Below are 26138 nucleotides of genomic sequence, written 5' to 3'. Positions count from 1 at the left end.
AAAGAATATGTGTCATGAACGTTGACTACCTTCCTAAGGTTGACTCTGTTAGAAGACCATAGAAAATTATTTGTAGTCATATCCTCAATCAAAGAATAGGCATCATCGAAAGGTTTTACCATGAGAGAACCACCTGTGGTAGCATCTATGATTGACCTAAGAGATCTTACCAACCCATTATAGAGAGTTTGAATTATTAACCAGTCTAGTAAAACATGGTGGTGACATTTCCTAAGGAGTTCTTTAAACCTTTCTCATGCTTTATAAATTGACTCACCATCATACTGGCAAAAAAAAGTAATGTTATTTCTAAGTTTAGCCGTTTTCTAAGGTGGGAATTATTTTGCTAAGAATTTATAGGCAAGGACGCTCCAAGTCCTAATTGATCCAGGAGCTAAGGAGTTTAGCCACACCATAGTTTTATCCCTCAAAGAAAATGGAAAAGTCTGAGCCTCACGACGTTGTTAGAGACACTGTTGTAGCAGAATGCAACATAAAATTCTAAAAAACTCGCTAAATGAAGATTTGGATCTTCAGAAGGTGTCCCTCAAATCGATTATTCTGCAAAATTTGGATGATAGCAAACTTCAATTCAAAGGTATTGGCTTCTATGGCAAGGGTATGGATTCTTAGGTGTATTTCATCTACCGTATGATTGATACCTTAAGAGTCGAGGTATAATGTTCTGATTATGGACTTCGGGGTTATTATCGGGAATGTCAGCCATTTCTCCTAAAATTTGTTGCATTCTTTTAAGTTATGATTTTTTAAACGGTTCTCTCTAATTCAGGGTAGTAGGGTTCAAGTCTGAAAGGCTCTGAACTGCGTATACACTAATTAGGTTTCACTAGCAAGGTACCCCTATGCTAAAGAGAATAAAAGATAAATCAAACAAAAGGAACAAAAACAAAATAAATTACTAAATCAAGAACAAGTAAACAAGTATTATACAGGAATAAAAAGTAAGAAACAAAGCAAGTGCAAAATCAAACAAGTTTAAAACAGGATGCTTTTGAATTTTACAAGTAAAGACAAAAAAATTAGGAATATTAAACCAACAACACTACAATTTTCAAGTTTAAGACCTAAAAGTTCAATTAAAATTTCCCTAAATCAAATGCACCATCGCTCCCTAATAACTGCGCCAAAAATTTGACATGCACCAAGTGCTGCGAAGCATAGACTGCTCACACAATTATACATGACGTATCAGTAGTATCGCGATTGGAGTCCGGTTGTCGATCCTACAGGAAACGAGATGAATTTAAATAAGAAAAGTTCTAGCCTACAAATGTTAATCCTAGCATGGAATGTTGATTTAATGAAAATCGTATAAAAATAATTCTAAGTTAACAATAAAGAAGGTAAAAGGCTTTTCAAATACTTAAAATTTCTCCCCTGAAATGATTCAAATAAAACCTTTAAATATGAAAGTAATTTAAAGAAAATCAAGGTGACAAACGAGAGCACAATTCTTCTTTACCTCCTTCCAATAGTATAAAGAAGTTTGGCTAGAAATTAAACTTACTTCCATAAATTCAATTACCATCCCAATCATATCATTCTCTCAATAAGTTTGCATTGCCCTAAAGGATACATTTTTGTTACCTTAGACTAATGTGATTAACTTAGTTGCTTCTATTATGATCTCTTCCGAGACTCATCATTACAAAAAAATGTTTACACTCAAACCCACACAAAAACTTTCATATCTAGCAATCTTACTTTCCCATCCCAAGGGAGAGAATTACTCACTACTCATGCTTGAACACATCAATAAACTCCTTTGATTGAAAGAGAAATTAAAATACAGAAGTATTAACAGTAGAATAATACAATCAATAAAGTAAAACTCCAGAAAACTTATCTCCCTTTCTTCACAATTGAAAAAATATGAAGTTACAAGCACAAGTCTCTCAAGTTCTCTCAAATCTCATTTCTCCTCTCTTAGCTGATCTTCTTATAACATTTTCCCTTCTCGTTCTCCCCTCAAGAATTTTTGGCAAAAAAAAAAAAAAAGGAAAAAGCCCTCCTTAATTCGTGATCAAGCATTTTATACATCTCTCCCCGAACTCGAAGTTTTGAACTATTGTAACTGTCAAATTCAGGTTCGACAGCCTAGGCACCTAGTGGCTTTTTACACAAGGACCGGCGCCATGGCGCTGATGGCAGCGCTTAGGTGCCCAATGAGCAGCACCAACTTTCTGTCTTCTCAAGATTTTTACTCCATTTGAGAGGGGACTGGCGCAAGTGGTCAAGCACCTAGGCGCCCAGTGGCCAGATTTGCTCCAATCTCCAATTCGATCCATTTCGATTCTCATTCGTCCCCTTTCCTGCTACAATCTACAATAACAACATAAAACCTTTCTCAAAGTGCAATATTATCATATGCAATACAAAAATACATGTATTAATAAGTGCAAAGTTATCAACACATCAGAGAGGTGAGAAATTAGAAGGTGCAATAAATCAATACATAAACCAAAAGATCCAAAAAGTTATCAAGAGTCAATACTTTCAATACTATGAGATGTTTTAGAGATTTAGAAATCTCATACAAGATATCAAGAAAATCCACAATTATTATGTATTTAAGTTTGGTAATTAGCTATCTTGGATTAAATAAAGTTTATGCCTACACAAACACACCTTGACACTCTTATCATTTCAATTTCATTTTTGATCTTTTGGTGAACTTATTCCTCACTAAAAGTTGATGCATGTTGTGCAACATTATGATTATTATAAAGTAGGCAAAGCTATAAAGAATTTTTTAAGGTCCTAAGGACCAGAAAATTTTAGTCAAGTCATATTGACTCCATGGAATTTATCAATCATAAGGATCAGAAAAAATAATTCAAGCCAGATTCTTTTCTGGCAAATTACATTATCATGGAATTATATATTTGTTATTGAGGAAATCTGCATTCTAAATTTAATTTCTAGAACCACATTATATAGATTTAATCTTGAATTTAGATTATGTTTATAGTCTTTTTGTGTCCCTTAGCTGAAATGGAAATTTATAAACATCACAAAGAGATCCTTTGTGCCTCGCAGTAGAGATTATTTTACTTAAGTTTGGGGCAATGTTGTGATAAAATAATCACGAGTAGTTCTTCAAAGAGAAAATTTATTGAAATGTACGCCAGAATTAAAAAAGAAGAGGATTAGTCCATCAATACACGGATAAAATTTTTCTTCAAACATAAAATTAGGCTTCTCACCTTCTCCCAAATAACCTAGGTTTGCATCAAGGAAATCTGAAGAAAAATATAAAACTAGAATCCTCTCAATGAGATTAAGAGTGACAAAGAATAATCTGAAAAAAATAGGCAAAAGCTGTCAAGAAGACTCCAAACATGAATAATTTTTGTTAGTACTTGGAGATCCTATTCATCTTGAACTAGATCAACATTTTTCCTACCAATTAGCATAGCTTTCATATTCGCTTTCATATTCAAAATTTCACCAGAAAAAAATAATAACCACCCTTCTTTTTCCCCTTGAATCACATTCCACCACATTTATTTTGGAATCCAAAAAATTTAAAGCTAATTTGCTATTGAATGCAAGATCTAAGACAAGTATAGATGCAAAGGGATCCAAGTCATTATAAAAGCACTTCTTCAAGAGAAGCGAATCAATAAATTTTAGATAAAGAAAATAGATGAGCGGATTTACTGTTTATGAGAAAATACTTCTCCCACAAATTCATTGCTTATAAGAAAACATTTCTCCCATGAATTTACATGCGAAAAAAGAAAGAAAAAGTAAATGGATTGTTGCATTGGCATTAACTCACAATCTCTAAATAATCAAAACAAAATATGGCTAAAGACAAGTTATATGTTTGTTATTGTAATTATCTATTACCCTTTTTTATGTGTGCAGTTTTGTATAACAAGCTAAGCTTATCTAGCCATTTCTTCTTCTATATAATATCATAGTGGGTTAGGGTTTTCTGCCTCCAACTTTTACTTATTATTGTATATTTCAGGTCTCCAGTATGAGGAAGAAAATCGAACAAGCGAGAGAAAAGTATGTGCAATATCTCTTGAGGCACATAATTAATTAGCACACTCCTTTTCCACTGACAATACCAACATCATATGGGACCATCATTATAAGTTTGGATTGCTCTCCTTTAAAATCCTTCAATGCATGTTTCCTTTTCTTTTTTTCAATATAAATATCAAGGATTTCATTTCAAGATTTGTGAACTTGCAAAATATTATCATATTATTTTTTACAGCAATTGTGGACCCTCTACTCTTTTTATTTTAATTCACTTTGATACTTGGGGACCCTCTAACATCCTCAATATTTTTGGTGCTACAACATTTGTCACCATCATTGATGACTACACTCGAATTACTTGATTATATCTTATCAAATAAAAATATGATGTCATCATTATCCTTCTCATATTCACTATCACGATAGCAAATCAAGTCAATACAAATATCAAAATGTTTCGGACTAATAATGCTCATGATTATGTTAATCACACATTACTATCATTCTCTTACAAAGAGAAAATTAGATCCAAGAGCTCGAAGTGTGTGTTCAATGGGTATTCTAGACTCAGAAGGGGCATAAATATTATCATCCCAACATAAAAAGAATCCTTAATTCATTGGATAACACATTTGATAAAATTTTTTTTTTTCAAATTCATCTTTAAGGGAAGAAAGTTAAACTTGATGAAACATCTTTCTTTCATCTTGATATCCTTAGAACTCGGAATTCAACAAATCCTAACACTATACTCCTTCAAGTTTATACAAAAAGAAATAAGCTAGCCTAAATCTGAGGGAGGCTATCCGAAAAGAGGTAAATGCCCTAAATAAAAATCAAACATGGGAGATTGCCAAAAGAAAAAAATTGTGAGACGCAAGTAAAATTTTTCTATAAAACATAAAACATATGGGAGTTTAGAATGATACAAGATAAGATTAATAGCCAAAGGATAAAATCAATCATATGAAATTCACTATCAGGAAAATATTGCTTTGATTGCAAAAATGGTTACAATACATATTCTGATTTCTCTAGCAGCTACTTTTGGATAGTCCATGCAACAATATTATAAGAAAATCAATTTTTACATCAGAAAATTGAAAAAGGGGTTTATATTCACCACTAGGATCTGAAAGTGCTTTCACAAAGAACAAGGTTCGCAAATTAAAAATAGCTCAAGACGGATTGAAACAATCCTTGAGAGCTAGGTTTGACAAATTCATAAAAGCTATAATGAGAGTTAGATGCAGACAAAGACAATGAGACCATACATTCTTCATAAAGTGCTCCTCCGATGAAAAAATATAAATTTTCATTGTATATGTTGACCATATAATTATTACATGTGATGACAATCAAAAGAAGATCTTTACAAAGTAATTTGTCAAAGAATTTGAAATCGAAGAGTTTGGAAAACTCAAATATATTTTAAGCATAAAAAATTCTCACTCTGAACGAGAAACATCTCTCCTAACAAATATATCCTATAGATCTTCTAAAAGAAACAAAAAAGAAGTACATGCCATGCGAAACCCAAATTAAACTAGGTCAAAAATTGGACAGATAGAAAGAGAACCGAAATAAACACGGGACAATATCAAAGATAAAGGGTCCGTTTGGGGCAGTTGTTGATTATTTATAATCTGCTGATAAACAAATTATTTTGATAATTTGATAATTTGCAGATTATTAGATTAAGCTCTCTTGTTGTTTGAGACAGCTTATTCAGAATAACTTACTGCGAGCTTTTGTTGGATAAATGATCATTTTGCCCTTGTTTGTTTAAGTTGTTTGCAACATAACTGAATGAGAAAAATAATAGATAAAACTAATACAGTTGAGTTACAAAAATTAAAATACATTGCTCATCATTTTGTGAGTTTCAAAAGAAATAAAATAAGAAGAAATACAATTATAATTAAAAGTAAAAAAAATTAAAACGTTCAATAAGGAACAATAGATCGAGTAAGAACTAAAGGGTTTCTTGAAAATGTCACGTTTTTAGGAGAAGGCAACAAAATAGGACTTCTATTTTAATTATTGTGTGAATGTAACCCTTCCTATAGTGAGCATAGCATACTTCGGATGTTAATACAATGATTCTTCACACATCAAATTATGCACTAACTTCTGCATATGACTAAAAAAAATGAACATGAAGTCAAGTTTTGTAAACTATGCAGTAATGAATACGTTCAAGAAGTAGCTTTTGATTGACAACTGTCTTACACCGTTAAAAAAATCAATTAACTAGCTAATTTCAGTGAAAAAGAATAGGGTTTTAACACCGATATTTTACCTAGGGTTCTTGAAAATCCAGAAATGAAAAGAGTGGGTGTTGCGATTCAGAAATATTGGGTAAGTGGAAACCATCAAGAATGTATAGATCAAGAAGGAAAAGGAGAGGATCGAGAATATCAACCGAAAGCATGCAATTCATACAATAGATAGTTAAAAATAGAGATCCCAAGTGATTGCATAAGATTCAAGAAAGGAAGAAGAGTTTCTACTTGCTTGGTTGAAGATTCTAGCGAGCGAATCGATTGGAAGGAAAGAACTCCTCTATGTGAATCGAATGGAAGAAAGGAGCTCTTCTGCGAACCGAATGGAAAAAGAGAGCTCTGTATGCGAACCGAATGGAAGAAGAGAACTCTGTGTGGAGATCGATCAGTAGGAAAGAGTTGTGTAGGAATCCATGCTTTCGTTTTTATGAAGAATCAAAAGCATTTGATCAAGCAACGATCTGCACGACTTCAGTCTCCCGGCGACCTTTTGATCAAGCTGGAATAGCGGTGTCGATCTCAACGAAAGGTGAAGGACAAGAAGTAAGATTGGAGAGGGGAAGGGCGGGGCCGAGCAGAAGGGCACGAGAGTAACTATTACCCCAATGCGAGGAGGCGCGGGACGCGGGGTCGATCCTGCATCCCTGCCTATTAAAGAAATGGCGAACGTAGTTTCGAAACATTTTTGAAACGCTCGACGAACGAGTTTTTTAAACGGTGCGACGACGTCACAATTAATTTATTTATACCACACTTGACCAAATATTACATATGCATTAAATTGTGACTGTCAGTATATGTACAAACCTTAAACTCACTTTCATGCAAGTTTCAAAATTTTTCGATATCTTAATTCAAGTTCAGGAAAAAGAACTTTATATAAAAGGAAAGATACTTTATAAATCGAAGGATCTACTGATGCGAACTAAGTTATATCATTTATAGATAGATGCTCTACTTCAGGATAACATACATTGTTTGAAGGAAATATTATAGCTTAATGGAGCAAAAAACAACTTGTTGTATCAAGATCTAACACTGAATCTGAATTCAAAAAAATTTTCTTATTAAGGAATTTCTGACAAAAAAAGGTCAGAAAAAAAATTTAACAACACCTTTGCACGCAAATCCATAAATATTCTACTTGCACGCAAATCAAAACTAGTTCATTCCCTTTGGCTGCCATTGTTGGCGCGACTAAGAGCCTTTCTTATAAGTGGCTTTTTCCCAAAGGAAAGAAGAAATTGAAAAACAAATAAGAAAGAAAGACATCAAAAGCCTTCTTCCTTTACAACTCACAATGAATGAGCACACTTTTATTTCTTGTATAAGTACGTCACTTATTTAAAAATTAGGACTAAAAGAACATTGACATCAGGTCAAGGTTTTCTAGTTAAAATTTTAATAGAGCATGACATCTTCAAATAATTCTAACTGAAAAAAAATGCCTACTTTATACTTGCCTCACATTAAAAAATGAATCTCAAACTCAAGTGTTGGCATTATTAGAGAAATTATATCAGAATTCCCATGAAATTTAAAATAGGTTTGATTTATATTACCCAAAAACAAACCTGAGTTGGATGCTGTCCAGGGCCATCTCCTGCATTAATAATCGGAATATTTGCAGTAGCAGCCGCCCTTCTGGCAGCCCCACTTTCAAAGTGACGAAGCACAATTATATCAGAGTAGCCTTCAACTATCCTTATAGTGTCTGCAAGTCAAGTTTTCTTAGTCATCAACCCAAGGAAATTAACTGGTACACATCGTGAGTAAAGTTATTATACCTTCGAGAGTTTCTCCTTTTGCAGCTGAAGAAAATTCTCGTGCATTTTCAGTCGTCAAAACCTCTCCTCCCAATCTTTTCATTGCGGATTCAAAGGAAAGTCTGGTTCTTGTTGAAGGCTCATAAAACAAGGTCGCCATCAAGAAACCATCTAATATTTTGCTTCCAGATGAATTCTTCTCAATCGATTCCATCTCCAGAGCCACTTTGAAGATATCATCTAAGGTATCTCTTTCAAATTGTTGGGACTCAATTACATCGTCAAGCTGAAACTTTGGTTTTGGTGTAATAGGTAAGTTTCCAACCTCAACTGAAGAGGATTCACTTCTGAATGAAAAATGACTTCTTGCAATTTGCTTGCTTTTGTAAATATTAAATGGGTTGAGAAAGAGTGGAGATTTACGTAAGGAAATCGAAGGTTTCGCATCAGTAAATAAGTTTGTTGAAGCTCTTGAAATTTGCATTCCATTTGTAGTAGAGCAAGTACATAGAGTGGATACAGTCATGGCATCAGAAACACAGTAAAATATGAAGACCTTCGAATTTCTGTAAGTCCAAGTTCAAATTAATAACATTCAAGACTTGCATTATTTTTTTTATTCTTTAAGAATGGTACACAAATTGAACATAACACGGTAATCTTTTTATAATAAACGACAGGAAATTCATCATGAAAGAAATTTCAAGCATAAATAAAGACTTCATAAGAAACAAGTATAGTTATAATTTGATATTAATTGATGCATCGGATAATAAAATAAACAAAAGAAAAAATATACAAATTTACGTGGAAATTCCAAGATAGGAAAAACCACGGGTAGAGGAGGAGAATTCACTTTATCAAATAAGAGATTACAAGTGGAGAGTGTTTTCCAAAAAATAAATAAGGGGTATTTATAGTTTTAGCAGGACCCTTTTAAAAGAAATAATAAAAAGAGGGTCAGTAAAGCAATAGCACACTGATTGCAATCTAAAGACTATTATAAGTTTTATTGAATGGTTGAAACCTTCAATTCGTGTGCTTACAGTTTCTTTCTAAAGCCTCAATCAGCGTCATCATACTTTCCCTACGAGACGGTTAGCATGAGTGGCAAAATAATTCGGGTCACAAATTTAGCAATCTCCACCTTGAAACAAATTTCCAAAGAATATAGAATAGAACTTTCTCCACCTCTTCCACAAAGCTCTAATAATCAGGAATGAACATCAACCAGATCTAAAATGCTCAAACTTGGCTATTGGAAGTGATTTAGTCATAATATCCACGAAACTATCATGAGTATTGATCTCACAACAATATCACCACGAGCGATAACTTCACGAACAAAGTGATAACAAACATCAATGTGCTTAGTTCTCTTATAAAACATTTGATATTTGCTGAGATAAATAGTACTCTATCACAAATCAGTGTGGTTATCTTCAATTTTTCACTAAGATCTTTAAATAGACCCTTCAATCAAATAGCTTCTTTGCAAGCTTCAATAATTGTCATGTACTTAGCTTCAGTTGTAGATAGTGTCGTTGTTGTCTGTAAAGTAGCATTCCAGTTAATCACACATCCACCAATACAAGTGATCTCCTTCAATCAAGATCTACAGCAAAATCTAAATCAACATAGTCGATAAATCTATTTGTAGTCCCCCAAAATTGCAATCAAACATTTTTTGTTCCAAAATAGATACCTGAGGATCCACCGGGCTACTTTCCAATATTATTTACCCAAATAAGTCATATATCTACGAACTGCACTGACTACATAAGATAAATCTAGACAAGAACATATCATAGTATGCATAAGGATCTGTTTGGAGCAGCTGCAACTTTTCAGCTTCTCAGCTTCAGCTGCGTTGCCCCAGGAAACTGCTGTGGGGAATCTGCTGTGAGGAAGATGACTGCATGTTTGGGGCAACTGTGTAAAAACAACTGTGAAACAGTTATTTCTGTAAAAATTACAATTCTACCTCTGTTTTGTAATGTTGTGCATGACAGAACCGTGATAGTCATAAATTTAATACTTTTAATGGCAAAAATTTACTTAAAAATAGTACAGAATTACAGATACATAGCTCGCTTCACAGTGAGTATCAAAAGTGCAAAAAAAAAAGTCTAAAACTATTAACATGACAATTAATAAGATGATTACATTATTTTTAACATCCTGACGGTGTAACTCCCGTGCTAGACTTTCCTCAATGAATGTTCTCTATTCCGGATCACTGTCGTCAGGGGAATCTGTCGAATTGTCTGCCCAACGGAAGAAGCGATACTGTTTAGCGACGCCCCGAGGGCGGGTAAGAATTTTCTTCCGTAGTTGTGCGACCGACTTGACGTCAGTTGGGAAGCCTAGAGGCTACAGTGGCAGAGAAATCGTCAGAATGTTCCTGAAATCATTGAGCTCATATTTTCCTGATTGCAGCAGAAGAAAAAACAATAGCCAAATATCGTTAATAATAAACCAACTCCTATATTATAGCTACCATGCATAAAATGAATTAATATAAGAAAAAAGTGCCCTGTTGTAAATGATTTCTAGAACGGAGAAAAGGGCATTAACTGCTATAAAGAAAGGTAATATAGATTTGAACTTCCATTTTCTGCACCAACAAACAAACAAGCATAAATAAAGACACAAAGTAATGTTCCACCAACTTACATAATCAAACTAAAGAACACTTGCACTTTAAACAAAATTAATCCGAGCAAAATTTCAATAAACTACATAATTGTATTAAACTAAAAGTAATTAAATTTGTAATTTTCCAATCATCTGCTTACTATCACATCAGTAATACGTTCTCTCAACGCTGTCATTTCGTTTGCACCTTCCCCATCCGCAGTATAGAGTGTGGATGCCTCACTGTCATGTTGTGTCTACTGCCCCAAACGATACTCATAAGCTTCTGCAGGCACATGTTCTTGATCATCCTTCATCAAATGAAAGTCAATATCGTTACGAGAATGATGTTTTTGAATGTAATTGTTGAGAGTCGTTGTAGTTAATATAATTTGTACCTGCTTGAAGAACATTTAAGGAGGCATATCACGGAGTATCACTCATTTCTTCTTTCACACACCAAAACTTCTCTCAAAGACACCACGCAACGATGAATGTTATTTATTGAACATTTCTTCTCTATCTCGTGTAACATTGTTTGCACGTTCAAAGTTTGTTATATGATACTGCGTATCAAGAAATGACTTTAGATACTCTTGCTGAAATGGGTATCCAACATCGACCAAGTAGTATTTGTTTGATAAATACTGAAATTAATATGAATATTAAATTGAAGTCTTTTATGTACTTATGCTTGGGCTTACCTGTCGGTCGATGTGGAAAGTTGGTACTAACATTCCATATTGCAGATCAAAAAACTCGACTATCATGTGCGCTCCCCTCCAAACCGACAATTACAAAAGTAAAACACATGTTAAAGTCGCAAACAGTCATGACATTTTGGGTCGTGCTACTGCAAATACCAATGATGCAACTTTATCATTATTCAAAATTCGTGCGTCAACATGTGTTCCGTCAGTTGCGCCAAAGCAATGTTGTGTAAGCGAAAGTTAGGTTCTAAAGAACATTGCATTGTCCAAAAAAAAAACTCAACTACTCTCGAGACATTGCCTTAAATAAGGGTATATATCGCACATCGTGTGATATCTCTGAGGTTATCTGCTCGAACTTAGGATCGGATGGTTTGATGTCATGTGAGAAAAAACTAACAAGTGCATTCAATCTGATTAAAAAGTAAATACTAATTGTCTCGGATGGGTGTCGAAAACGCTCCAATGTCCTTCGCATAGATTCATTCGGAGATAGTATGTACAGTGTTATTGTGAGCACCTCACATGAAGTGATCTTGGATGAACCATGAAGTCTGTGAGCTCCTACGAGTTCCTTAAGAAGATCGATGAATACTTCCTGGCTCATTCAAAATATATTACTAAATTTTGTGGAGTGCCCCACTAGCAACTCCCCAACCGATTTATCAACGATATATGAAGATGTCATACACAGCGACCGATCAATGTACGAGTTGTAGTACTTGTAGATTAAGCATATGACAGTAACCAACATCCCTCTCCACCTTCTTCTGCATGCATCCATGTTAACCGGCATCTGTCGTCTTCTACTTACATCCATGAGAATCGGTATCTTTCAGCCGTAACCCTATACATTAATGAGTTACTAAAACGTAAAAATTTGAGTAATACAAAAAGGAAGATGGTTGCATATCATAACATGAATATAAAAGAGTTCTCAAGTACAACAATAGAAAATTAAAAGAAAATGCATTATAAATGTTATTGTTCCAATGAATATCTCAAATAATTGAGCGATCGTAAAAACGTTAGAGATAAGGCGTTCATCATGCAGCTGACATCTTCACAAAGATATCTCTACGGACTGGATCCCCAATCAATTCTGTTGCATATAGATACAATGCTTCATTCTCATAAATTTCGGGTGAATCACTCAAAATTTGTAGTGCCTCCTCTATAGTGGTTAAATGAGAAGTCTGACATTCTGCATTATAAGAAGATACCAGCTGCAAGAGTTCGTTTCTAAGGAAACCAGCATCAGATTTTCTTTTATGTCAACCCTCGACCGCTTGGAAGGGAAAGTGGTCTCATATTCGTTCTGCTTCGGACTGAGGACATCAGTGGAATCACCTAAACCTCCTGGGGTTCCAAGATTCACGATATTCCCAGAAAATTCTGTCTCGCTTGGGCAACATGCATAGTTGTTCGTTGCAACCACCCTGTCAAACATGCGGTCGAGCTTTTCCTCCAATTCTAACTCAACTCCGAAAATCTTAAATTTATTTGCTATAGAAACTACCTAGAAAGAAATTAAGGAAAAGCTAATTATTGTACATTAGAGAGTGAAAAAATTAACAAAATAGAGTAAGAATATTCACCGCAAGTCTTTCAGTCCACCACTCATCCAGTGCATCAATTGTTTGCTTCAACGGATCCCACCCCAATCCTGTTGAGCCGCGTTTCAAGTCCTTCCAAATCTTTCATTCTTTCTTAAGCTGATCCCACTTATTCTTCAATTGCATTCTGCCATACTCTTTGTTTGTAATTTCCTTGAAATTTTTGGTAATATTTTGCCACCCTTCCTTGTTGAAGAAAATTGTTGGCTTGTTTCCTATTTCGATCGCTTTGAGGCAAATATCGCAAAATAATATTTTTGTTTCTTTTTCCAACAAGACCGGTGTAGCAATCTATTTCGTCTTATTAGCCATTTTTTTTACTACAATGAAACATACAAATGCAACAATACTAAAAAAAACAATGTCATAATAATACTTCACATAACATTCTCCATTACTGTATTTTATGAGCATTCTCAAACAGACTAGAATTGCATATGTTTCATAGCATTAATAACAACATTGGTTTCAATGAAGTTGTCTCCCTTTCATACAGAAATTTCTTACTAAATGCCCCAAAGGGCTATCAAGATATATGCATACAATGACATGAAACACAATTTCCTGATGCCCATTCATACAATGTTTTCTTACTATATGCCCCAGAGGGGTATCAAGATATATGCATAAAATATTATGAAACAAACTATTCAGAGGCAATCTATTTGCACGAGGATGCTCAAACAGAGAAGAACTGCAGATGTTTCATAGCAGTGAGAATAACAATTGTGACAACCAAGTTCTGTTGCCCTTTCATACACTATTTTCTTATTACATGCCCACAAATTATTCAGACATAACAATTTGCAATTCGGTTTTCAAGAGCATGCTCAAAAAACACAGCAAATACAGATGTTTCATATGAGTGAGAGTAACAATGGAGGCACTGAAGTTTTGTTGCCCTTTCATACACAAATTTTTTATTATATGCCCCAGAGGGATAGCAGTATGTAAGTATAGAATGAAATGAAACAAATAATGCCGAGGCTATCCATTTTACTGCCTCATAAATGGGTGTGTGTGTCAGTGAAAAAAAAAGAGATGAAGTACTGATGTTTCATAACGGTAGAATAGCAATGGTGGCAGTATGTAAGCACAGAAGGACATGAAACAAATTATTCAGAGACTATCTGTTTTTACTGCCTCACATATGGGTGAGTGTGGGTGAATAACCTAAAGAAGTACAGATGTGTCATGTGAGTAAGAATCACAATGGAGGCAATGAAGTTCTGTTGCCCTTTCATACACAATTTTTTTATTATATACCCCAGAAGGGTAGCACTATCTAAGCATAGAATGACATGAAACAAATTATTCAGAGGCTATCTGTTTTACTGCCAAACATATGAGTGAGTGCGTTATGAGTGAGTGCGTGTGAATAAATAGAGAAGAAGTACAGATGTTTCATGTGAGTAAGAATCACAATGAAGGCAATGAAGTTCTGTTGCCCTTTCATAATACATGTATGCACAATTTTCTTATTATATGCCCCAGAGGGTTAGCACTATCTAAGCATAGAATGACACGAAACAAATTATTCAGAGACTATCTGTTTTACTGCCTCACTTATGGGTTCATATGTGTAAATAAACTAGAGAAGAAGTACAGATGTTTCATGTGAGTAAGAATCACAATGGAAGCAATGAAGTCCTGTTGCCCTTTCATACACAATTTTCTTATTATATGCCCCAGAGAGGTAGCACTATCTTAGCATAGAATGGCATGAAAAAAAGTATTCAGAGGCTATCTGTTTTATTGCCCCACACATGGGTGTGTGTGTCAATAAACTAGAGAAGAAGTACAGATGTTTCATGTGAGTAAGAATCACAATGGAGGCAGTGAAGCTCTATTGCCCTTTCATACACAATTTTCTTATTATATGCCCCAGAGGGGTAGCACTATCTAAGCATAGAATGGCATGAAACAAATTATTCATAGGCTATCTGTTTTACTGCCTCACATTTGGGTGCTTGTGTGTGAATAAACTAGAGAAGAAGTACAGATGTTTCATGTGAGTAAGAATCACAATGGAGGCAATGAAGTTCTGTTGCCCTTTCATACACAATTTTCTTATTATATGCCCCGGAGGGGTAGCACTATCTAAGCATATAATGGCATGAAACGAATTATTCAGAGGCTATCTGTTTTACTGCCTCACATTTGGATGTGTGTGTGTGCATAAATTAGAGAAGAAGTACAGATGTTTCGTGTGAGTAAGAGTCACAATGGAGGCAATGAAGTTCTGTTGCCCTTTCATAATACATGCCCCAGTGGAGTATGAGTACCTAAGCACACTTTGCCATGGAACAAATTATTCAGAATATATCTATTTTACTGCCACCATTGCTGTTAGAATAACTTCTCAAAGCATAACATTTTGCAATTCGATTTGGTCAAACATGACATCAACTATTGATGTTTCATAGCAGTGAGAATAAGAATGGTGGCAACCAAGTTCTGTTGCCCTATCATACACAATTTTGTTATTATATGCCCCAGATGGGTATCGGTATATAAGCATAGCATGGAATTGAACAAATTATAGAGGCAATCTACTTGACTGCCTCATTTATGTGTGTTTGTGTAATTAAAAAGAGGAGATTCTGTAAGCATAACAAGAATAGCTGAAATTTCATAGGGGTGTCAATAAGAATGGTGGCAAAAAAGTTCTGTTGCCCTACCATAAACAATCTTCTTACTGTATTTCCCAAAGGGGTATCAATATATAAGCATAATATATAAGCATAAAATGACAGATCAAATTATGCGGAGGCTATCTACTTTACTGCCTCATTATGGGTGTCATTGAAAAAAAAGAACTTCTCTAAACATAACATTTTGCAATTCGGTTTGCATGAGCATGCTCTAACAGACGAGAACTGTTGATTCTTGTCTGAAGTGAGAATCACAATGGTGGCAACCAAGTTCTGTTGCCCTATCATACGCCCTATCATACACAATTTTCTTGCTATATGCCCCACAGAGGTAACAGCATATAAGCGTAGAATCTACACAATTTTCTTGGAACACATTATTCAGAGGCTATCTACTTGACTGCCTCATTTATGGGTCTCTGTATGTTATTGAGACATATGTTTTATCCGACTTTTTGAAAGAAAAGGTTGTTTGCATCAGCATTCTCAAAAAAAAAAATGATAAACTAGAAATTTCTTATAGATCCGAGGGCTAAGCATATCATTTGTATTTTGCTTTGCATGAACATTCTCAAACAGAGATGAAGGATAAGAAAAAAAAAACTTCGCCATGCAAATCCGCAATAAACAAGAGATTTCTCAAAGAAAATATTGGCTGAGAATTGTTATACTGGAAGGAGAAGATCTCCGGAATTACAGTTAGGGCAGCGGTAGGTCACACTCGGTGGGGAGCGAGGCAGTAAAGAACGCGGGAGAACTAACGAAGGAGAAATTAGGAGTACGGGGGTAAAAAAGCGGAGCGGTAACGCTGGTCGCGGGGTCTCACCCGCGGTGGGTGTTTCACCCGGATTCACGGCTGGCACAAGCGAAACGCAGTGCCAAATAGCGTCAAACCGCGGCCTCCCGCCGCACCGCGCAGAGGAAGCCGCACCAAACAGAGCCTAAGAGATTTCACTGCATTCGAATATGAAACTTGATATATATATTCAATCTCATCATAAGATTGTGAACATAAGACTGATGAAAATCTAAAATGCACAGCTAATGGAGTACTAACATGCTTGACATTCTGCATATTAAATTTACAAAGAACTTTTCAATGTACCCTTTCTGATTTAGAAATAATTTACCAGCATTCTAACTCTTTGAATTTTCATGCCAAGTTTTTTCTTTGCAGCTCCCAAATCTTTCATCTCAAACTCACTGCTAAATTGAGCTTTTAATGTCCCGATATCTTCTTTATTCGTAGCAGCTATCAACATATCATCAACATATAAGAAAATAATTTATTATTATTATTCTTGAAGTAAACACAACTATCATAACTATTTCTCTTGAACTCATGAGCAATTGTGAATAATTCAAATTTCATATACCACTCCCTATGAAACTGTTTCAAATTGTAAAGAGATTTCTTTAACAAACAAACATTGTATTCTTTTTTGTAACCATGAAGCCCTTAAGATGCTGCATATATATGTCTTCTTCAAGTTCGTCATACAAAAATAGAGTCTTTACATCTAACTGCTCAAACTCAAAATCATGCTTAGCCACAATACCAAGTAAAGCTTGAATTGAGCTATGTTTCACTACCGAAGATAATACATTTATAAAATCTACACCTGAAATTTGACTTGAATCCATTTGCAACAAGTTTAGCCTTATATTGGGCATCTTTAACTTCTGGTGTACCTTCTTCTTAAACACTCATTTGCAGTAAACAACTTTCTTGCCTTGACGTAATTTTGCTAAATCTCAGGTTCTATTTTTAAGTAAGGATTCAATCTCCTCTAACATAGCGATCATCCACTTATAGAGTCAACCGAACTCACAATTGTTTTATAGCTAGAAGATTGTTCACCACACTCTATACATTCAGCTACATTTAGAGCATAAGCAACAAAATGAGTCTCACCATACCTCTGAGGTAGCTTAAGTTATCTTCTTGTTTTATCTTTAACAATAGAATATTGTGATGGTTGTTGCAGTGATTGTAAGAAAGCAACATTATCATGATTTCTTGAATTTGACTGAGAAGTTATGCCTGAGAATTTACTTGTAACAATCTTAAGCTCCACTTGCTTGCTAGATATTTCATTTTGATAATTATCTATAGGTACTGTAGATGTTGTATGTAACACGATAGACTCATCACATACATCTCTGCCAATGATCATTTTCTTGATTTCTCAACATCATAACGTATAACATTTAACTTCAGTTTTATAACTAAGAAATACACACTTTATAGATCTAGCTATAAGTTACAATTGATAATATGACAAACAACAAAAAATTCTTAAACTAAAGCAATCTGCAGGTTTACCTAACCAAATCTCCTGTAAAGTTTTCTTATAAAAAGCAAGGAAAGGAGAGTGATTGACCAAGTAATAAGTTGTAGAAGCTACTTCATTCCAAAATAGCTTAAGTAGCTTGGCATTGGAGAGTATGAAACGAACTTTCTCCATCATAGTCTTGTTCATTCGCTGTGCCACACCATTTTGTTGAGGTATGTATTGGAATGTGAAGCCTCTCATAATTCCTTCTGATTTCCAGAAGGCATTAAATTATCCTGAACAGAACTCCAATTCATTATCAATGCAAAGACGTTTGATCTTCTTTCCAATTAATTTCTCAATCATGATCTTTCATTCCTTAAATGTAGTAAAAACATCACTCTTCCGGTTCAAGATACAATTTTTTCTGAAGAAATTATCAATAAATGTCAATATATATCTGACACCTCCTTTAGATGGTACTGTAGATGATCTCCAGAAATCAAAAAATATGTGTATATTATTTCATTAATATTGTGAATACCAGTATTGAAATTAACCCTTCTTTTTTTTTCCAAAGACATAGTGTTCACAAAACTTCAATTTAGCAATGCTTTGACCATTTTGGAGTCCCCTTCTACTTAGTTTAATCATCCTTTTATCACTCATATGCCCAAGTCGCATATGCCGAAGTTTGGTTGTTTCACCTTCTGACATGAAAAAGTAGTAACTACTGCATCACCTACCACAATAGAGCCTTACAAGACATATAATCCAATATCCCTCTTCTATTTCGTCATCATAATAAGAGAACCCTTGCCAACCTTCAAATCTCCACCTTCACCAAAATACTTGTACTTTTAGCATCAAGAGTACTTAAGAAAATTAGATTCTTTTTAGATATGAAACTTGTTTCATATCTCCAAGTGTTTTGATGACTTCATCAAACATCCTGATTCTAACAGTTCTGACACAGATTATCTTACAAGGAGCGACATTGATTCATATGTTGAAAACCAATTTTTATTGAAACACATATGAAACTTGCAGGTTGAATCAACAACCCAAACATCACAAGGTTCTGAATCAGATACAACTAGAGTTCACCATCATTAATAGCTTCTTAAACAACATCAACTCCATCATAATGATTTGATTGTTTGCCTTTCTGATGTACAGTTATTTTTTTTTATTTTCATTCTGCAATTTGTAACGTTTAGATTTTTGTTGTGCCTCTTTTTACTAAAAGTAATTACAGATGTTATTATTATTCCTAGATTTTGATTAACTAATTGTATCAGCACCAGAACTCCTCTCTTGAGTTCTGCCACGAACGACAAGGCCTTATCCTTGAGCAACGGGTTCATAGACAAGGTTTTCCAGCTTCTCCTAACAAAATAGAGCATCATATATTTTGTCCAGAGTAATTGTCTCTCTCATATACAAGACGATATCTCTAAACATTGTATATAATGAAAGTAATGAGCACAACAAGATTAATGTCAAATCTTCTTCATCATACTTAACTTTCATGGCTTCTAAATAGAGATGATTTCCTTAAAGATAATTAAGTGATCTATAACAGATGCACATTCTACCATTCTAAGAAAGTGCAAACGTTGTTTTAAGTGCAACTTATTGGTCAGACTTTTTGTCATGCATAATTGCTCTAATTTGAGCCACAACTTCGGAGCAGTCTTCTTCCTCAAAACATCCTGTAGAATTTGTGATAGATGAAGGCGAATTTAGAGAAAAAACACTTAAATCTTTACATTGCTTCTCCTCCAGCGTCCATGATGAATGCATCTTCTCAAACACAACTAGTGCATCTTCTAGATCATTCTACATAAAGATAGCTCGCATCTTAGTTCGTCAAAGGGAAAATTTGATGCTGCGATCTAAAAGAGAGATGTCGTACTTTACTATTGTCATCGTCGAAATCAAAACTGGTTTCTAATATTGCTTATTATAATTTAATATTAATCGATGCAACAAATAAAAAAAATTAAAGAAAGAAAGAAAACACAGATTTTATGTGAAAAACCTAAATAAGAAAAATCACAGGCAGAAGACGAGAGTTCTCTGTATATCAAATAAAAAATTACAAGTGGGGAGTGCTTTGCACAAGATAGAAGGGGTTGTTGGCATTAATTTTTTATGTCGCGAGTGAATTTATTCCGCTCGAGCATTATGTAACATTTTTTGATGCACGTGTTGATTCACGTAGTGCAAGACATCAATTTGAGACCTTCTAACGTGCATTGAAGAGGCAAGCGGCTGGGGTCATCCTGCTAGACTTTAAGCCATGTAGCTCATTTGACTTCGTTAATATCATCTTGACGCCCCGATTACCGATGAGTTGTCGTCCGTTTGAGATGCGATGATTCATCCTCTGCCCTTATGGCCTGATGAGCTATGGAGTATAAGGATATCCGCATCGAGATGATTATGGTTATTTTGTAGGTTCTGATGCCGACGAGCTGATACCTATTTGGGATGTGAGAGGCTTAATATTTGTCACGTGGCTTAGCGGGAGCTTTTAAGCATCAGGATATTCCCATACAAAATAACCTCTTTGATGAGTTATTCTTCAAGTTCATGATAATATAAGCGAAACTTATTTTATCGAGAGTATTCATGGGTATTCCCCACAATTTGATTAACCAGAGTGATGCATTCCTCTAGGAGACTCTTGATCCCAAAACAAAAAATATTCTTTTTTGTTCTATGATTATGGGTGACTTATGTTGGGATTCTCTTCATAGATTTGAACATATACTCTCGACCCAGCACATTAGGATTATTCATATATGTCTTTCGTTTATTTTTTTTTTTATTTGTATATTTGTTATCGTATATCCTTTTTTTCGATTCCTCTCCTCTTTGAATCATTGATATGATTCAGAAGAAAGATTTATTCGAATAAGGGATTATACAACGACATATAAATAGACAAGTTTGCGACTACAAATCTTTAAAAAGAACCGAGAAAACAATGCAATAATTTGTGTTACTCGTTGAGTTATCCTTACAAGCAATGTTTATTATAGCATCGTGACCAACAGCTGGTCAATCATCTAATGAGTATGATTTCCCATCAAGGAAAACTCGGGTAATGCACATGCAAAAATACAAAGAGATATAGCGTGTCATGATCACTCTATCGACGTGTGAGCAATCACAAAAGTATGCTTAAAAGAAGACTCGATGTAATTGCTCTATTGAGGTGCGAGCAAACACAATGGATGTTAAATGATAGTTTAAATTATCAACATGTTGAGCAGGTACTCTTTATGAGCACATGGTAACATATGCTCATGATGAATACAATAGGCATGTAGGTGTAAAATTCAGAGATGTTACACTCACAAGACACATGCAGACTGGGTGCACCAGATACAAGATACCCTAGGAGAGATTACACCTTGCCCGAGAAGACTCATATGCTCATGCAAATGACAGACAAATGCTATCAAAGAGATCGCATCGGGTATAAAACAACTCTTAGAGGAATTGCACCTCGCCCGAAAGGCACCCAAACAAGTTCATGCAAATGGCAAATATAATCAATGCATGAGATATCCAAATGCAAGGCAAGCACACAACAAATGCTAATTGATGCCAAACGTACTAGATGATGATTTGTGCTAAGTGTGAATCACAAACTTAGATGGATGTACATCGCATACTTCACGAGTTCAAGGGCTATATAGAATAACACATACTAGGTGCCGCAATGTAAGATACCTACGACATTACTACACGTTGTCGCATGGAGTGAGGGAGCATAATTCCCGTTAAGGAGAATTTCACAATGGGTGGCTTAATATGATAGCCAATCCTAATATGAATTATGCAAACATCTAATCACGTGCATACGATGATGTATACATGGGGATGCTGAAAGCGCAGGTGCTCAAAGAGACACCGCAAGTGGAGTTGTTTAAAGAGACCAAATATGTCAAATGCTAGAAAGCACAAAAAAGCATGACGAATGCACGATCAATGACAAACATAATTTTGCATACAAAGACATCAAACCAAAATGATTTTTCATGCATATGGAAAAATGAGCATCAAGCCAAATAAATTTTCTCATGCAAACATATAAGCATTAAGACCTACACATTTTGATGCATTTTACAAATTAATGCAATACCAATGATCGTTACATGCCCAATGACAAAAACACATGTAAATGAAAATGAACACATGCAAAATGAGACCCAATCGTGCTCAACAGCAAATAAAACTCGTCTTAACGACCTCACATAGGTTCTAAGCTCGAGAGATGGAGAGGTTTGCTAATGACTTATTACGCGACGTGACAATACGCCCACCTCCATTTGCATGGCCGAGCATGAAAAATTTCTCACAAACAAAAATTTTCAAAATCTAGAGAGTAGAGATCAAAGAGTTTCCTCCTGTTTCGAAATTTCTTGGCTTCACTTTTCCATCCAAGTGAACGAGCCACGACAAAACACGAGATTAGTACAATGTCATCTTTGTAATATGTTAGAGATTTAGGGATTTTGGATATAATGCTCAAAGATAGTAGGGGGGTCTCAAAAGAAAACTTTCTAACCTAGTGGCCTCCCTCTAACATCACCCAAGGTCATATAACTCTAACACAGACCCGAAGTGGCTCGCTAGAAAAGAAGAAAAATCAAGTTTAGAGGACTTTCACCTTCGTAATGGTTGACGGAGAGTGCTTCGATGCTTCCTGCAAGCCGGGAATCCTGTGTCTTTTTGTCAATGGCCCGAGCTCCGGCGAGGGTTTCAGCAAAGAGGAGGAAGCGGGACGGCGAGCTTCGGCAGTGAGGGCTCGCTGGCGGGTGATGTCACCGGCGAGGTTTCCAGGCCGACAGGGTAGACCTTGAGAGAGAAAGAAGACGGGCGTCTGGCGAGGTAAAATGCCAGGGCCGACGCACCGCCCGTGGCCTTCGACCGAGGGGAAGAGAAGCCAGGCGAGGACCTCCGGCGAGAGGGAAGAAGGTGACCGTGCCGTTTGCCAGCGGGTGAGGTTTCAGAGTGAAGGGGAACCCCGTGCGTGAGTTTCGGGTGAGAGTAAAAGGGGACGCGGCCAGCAGGGAGGAGAGTATGTCGCCGGCGGGAGGCTCACCAGCGGCGATGGAGATAGAATTCGGCGAGAGCTTCGGCCAAAAGGGTAAGGGCTTTCGGCGAGAGGAGGAAGCAAGTCGGCGTGGAAAAGGGAGAACGGTGGCCGGCGATTGGGCGCGTGCAAGAGGGAGGACACCAGCTGGGGCTTCGCCGGCGGGGACGCGAGCGGGAGAGGGATTCCGGCCAAGAAGGCTAGGGCTGGATAAAAGCTATAAAATATGGCTTAATAATTTTAAAGGTTTTTATTCAATTATCTCGATTTCTTAATCATTTGTCCATGGAAGAAAACACAGTGTTCTCTTTAGGTGAATTCAATATCCAAAAAATGCTCTCGCAGTCTGTTTTGTAATGAATTTATCGATGCGACTATTTTTTGTTGATATTTTGAGTCAAGAGAGCATATATATTATAAAATAGGGTCTCATGACACCAAAAATATGTGTCATACGGGAAAGATATAATGCCAACATTATGCATGATCCATCCTAAACTGCATAAATTTTCAGGCCATGATCTTGGCTTTATTAAGATATCTAATTATCACTTGATCTCTAGCCTTTGAATTCTCTATTTATTTGGTTACTACCAACAACAACTCTAACTTCACAACTAGACAACAGACACCCATTTCATAGGCAAGACGCAATTTGACAATCAAGGCTTCATATTCTACTTGATTGTTTGTTACTTTGAACTCCACAACTATCGAGTGATGTAAGGGTTCTCTAGATGGGCTAATCAAAACCGAACCCAATCCTACTCCATATTGATTTAAGGCATTGTCCACATATATGAGCCATTCTTATTGATTGGTAGGATCTTCTGTGCCCGATCTCTCTTATTTTGAGAAATCTACTAGAAAATTAGTGACTGACTGTGCCTTGATAGTCGTTCAGGGGACATATGTGATGTTGAATCTGCTCAGCTCTACCACCTACTTGAGTAATCAGCAGACTTCAGCAGATGATCTGAAATCACCCGGGACGAGACATGTTTGAATGTAGGGTCGTAACCTGTGAGCTGACACAATCAAAGCAAAGTTTAATCTTTCCACAATAAGGTACCTAACTTTCGTTCCTCAGAGGACGCGACTAGTGTAGTAGATCGAGAATCACTTTCTTGATTCTTTCTTGGCCAACATTGAGTTGATTGTTTCAGCGCCCACCCCTAAATACAATGAGAGTTTTTTGTTTGGCTTCAGGCTTTGGAGAATCAGCGGTGATGCTGAGTCCTTCAGGTTCTAGAAGGCCTGCGGACACTAAAATGTCAACTCAAAGCTTTCAGCTTTTTTGAGTGTTTTGAAGAATGTTGCACACTTATAACCCAACCTCGAAATGAATGGCTAAGTACAACAATTTGGCCAGCCAGCTTCTACACCTCTCGGGTATTTCTAAGGGATGACATATCAATTAGCGCTTGGATTTTGTATGAGTTGGCTTTTATGTCTTCAATAGTCAAAAGGTAATCCAGGAACTTGCCAGTTGAGGCTCCGAATGTACATTTTAGAGGGGTTAGCTTCATATTAATGTTTATAAGAGTTTGGATTGTATCTTTTAAATCTTTTAAATGTTGTTAAGTCGTCTAGTCTTTTACCACGACATCATCCACGTAGGCGTTAACATTTTTTTTCTTTTTGATTGGCAAAAATTACCTCTATCAAGCGTTGATACGTTGTCCCAGCATTTTTATGCCCAAATGCATTACATTATAACAGAAAACATATTCGACAGTTATGAAAGTAGTCTTCTCAACCTCGATCTGGTGCATATTTATTTGGTGAAACCCTGAGAAGGTTTCTAGAAAGCTCATCATGGGGCGGCACATAGTTGAATCCACTAGGATGTCGATCCTCGACAGTAGCTAGTAGTCTTTCGAGCAGGCGGCATTCAGGTTCAGGAAGTCTGCTCACATTCCCCATTCTCTGTTGGCCTTCTGAACCATGATGACTTTCGAAACCTATGTGGGGTACTGTACATTCTTGGTGTATCCCGTTTTTTTTTTATCTTTAATACCTCTTCTTTGATGACAACAAGCAGTGTTACCATTTGATTTTTTGATCTTCTCTTTTATTAGGCGAACGATGATACTCACATTCAAGCAGTGACAAGCGACGTCGATTGATATTCTCGACATCTCTACACCGGACCAAGTCAAGACATCACAATATTCCGAAGTGTCTAAACTAGTAGTCTGTCCCTTAACTAAAATTTTTACTTATTAAAAAATTATTTATCAAGCTCTCGATTGGCGACAAAAATTTCTAGGGTGTTCTTATTGGTTTCGAGACTTGATTCGCTCCGGTTCTATAGGTCAAGCGGCTTCTGCCCCACGCTTCCTACGGCCTGGAGGTAGCAGACTTGGGATTGTTCCATATCTTCTCAGACAATGATCACCTCTCCATATCTTGGGAAATTGATCACGACGTGGTATATGGAAACCGCGGTCTTGAAACAGTTTAGTAACAGGCGACCAAAGATGGAGTTGTAGGTGGGAGGCGAGTCAGCTATCGGGAAGTCCTCTGTCTCAGTGAACCGCTTCTCTCCTTCTCCTCAGGGTGAGTGAGTTAAACCCCGTCAAGGTTGATGACCATAGGGTGGTGAGTTGAACAACGTCAAGGTTGATGACCACAGGATGGCGAGGAGTAGACGACACTTAAAAGCGTCTAAGTCTTCTAATAGGCACATTTCAGATTCAAATATTTTATAACATGACATATATTACCAATTCCCGCATAAGTATTGTTTTGATTTACGCCAATAATGTATAATTCCCTCATAATTTTTATAGAACTTTTAATTCATCTATTATTGGCTATAAATTTATAAATGTATTTTTCTCTTAGGATCATGAGCCAAGAACAATCCGTGTGAGAATTATACAAGAAGTGGTCTTGCACATCTCTAAAGAGATGTTACATGACAATTATTATTAGCCACTAAAAATGAGACAGCTTAATTATATGGCGTAAATCATGAGCATAAAACAAAAGTTCAACTTTTTTTTTGTTTCAGAAATGAATTTTAAATGTGCTTCCTGGTATTAACTCTAATGAT

General features: G+C 35.9%; 1 protein-coding gene across 4 annotated transcripts in view; it reads right to left on the bottom strand.

Moving 5' to 3' along the window:
* Window positions 1-23363, bottom strand: part of LOC110023383 (aspartate carbamoyltransferase, chloroplastic) — a 33437-nt gene extending 10074 nt beyond the window's left edge. For 3 of the 4 annotated variants that reach the window (XR_002293890.1, XR_002293891.1, XM_020722775.1), the window contains exons 1-4: window positions 22652-23363; window positions 10238-10500; window positions 8093-8637; window positions 7880-8019 (exon numbers count right to left, since the gene is read on the bottom strand). Coding sequence is in view for 1 of the 4 variants with exons in the window: in XM_020722775.1 (XP_020578434.1) it covers window positions 7880-8019; window positions 8093-8637; window positions 10238-10251 (699 nt within the window). In the remaining 3 variants the exon portion in view is untranslated. The remainder of the gene's footprint in view (window positions 1-7879; window positions 8020-8092; window positions 8638-10237; window positions 10501-22651) is intronic. The other variant, XR_002293892.1, reaches the window with a different exon arrangement.
* Window positions 23364-26138: the final 2775 nt, after the last annotated feature.

Source organism: Phalaenopsis equestris, unplaced genomic scaffold, assembly GCF_001263595.1.
Source record: "Phalaenopsis equestris unplaced genomic scaffold, ASM126359v1 Scaffold000224, whole genome shotgun sequence".
NCBI lineage: Eukaryota > Viridiplantae > Streptophyta > Magnoliopsida > Asparagales > Orchidaceae > Phalaenopsis > Phalaenopsis equestris.
Note: the sequence above shows the minus strand (reverse complement) of the source record. Positions and strands in the feature narration are given on the sequence as shown.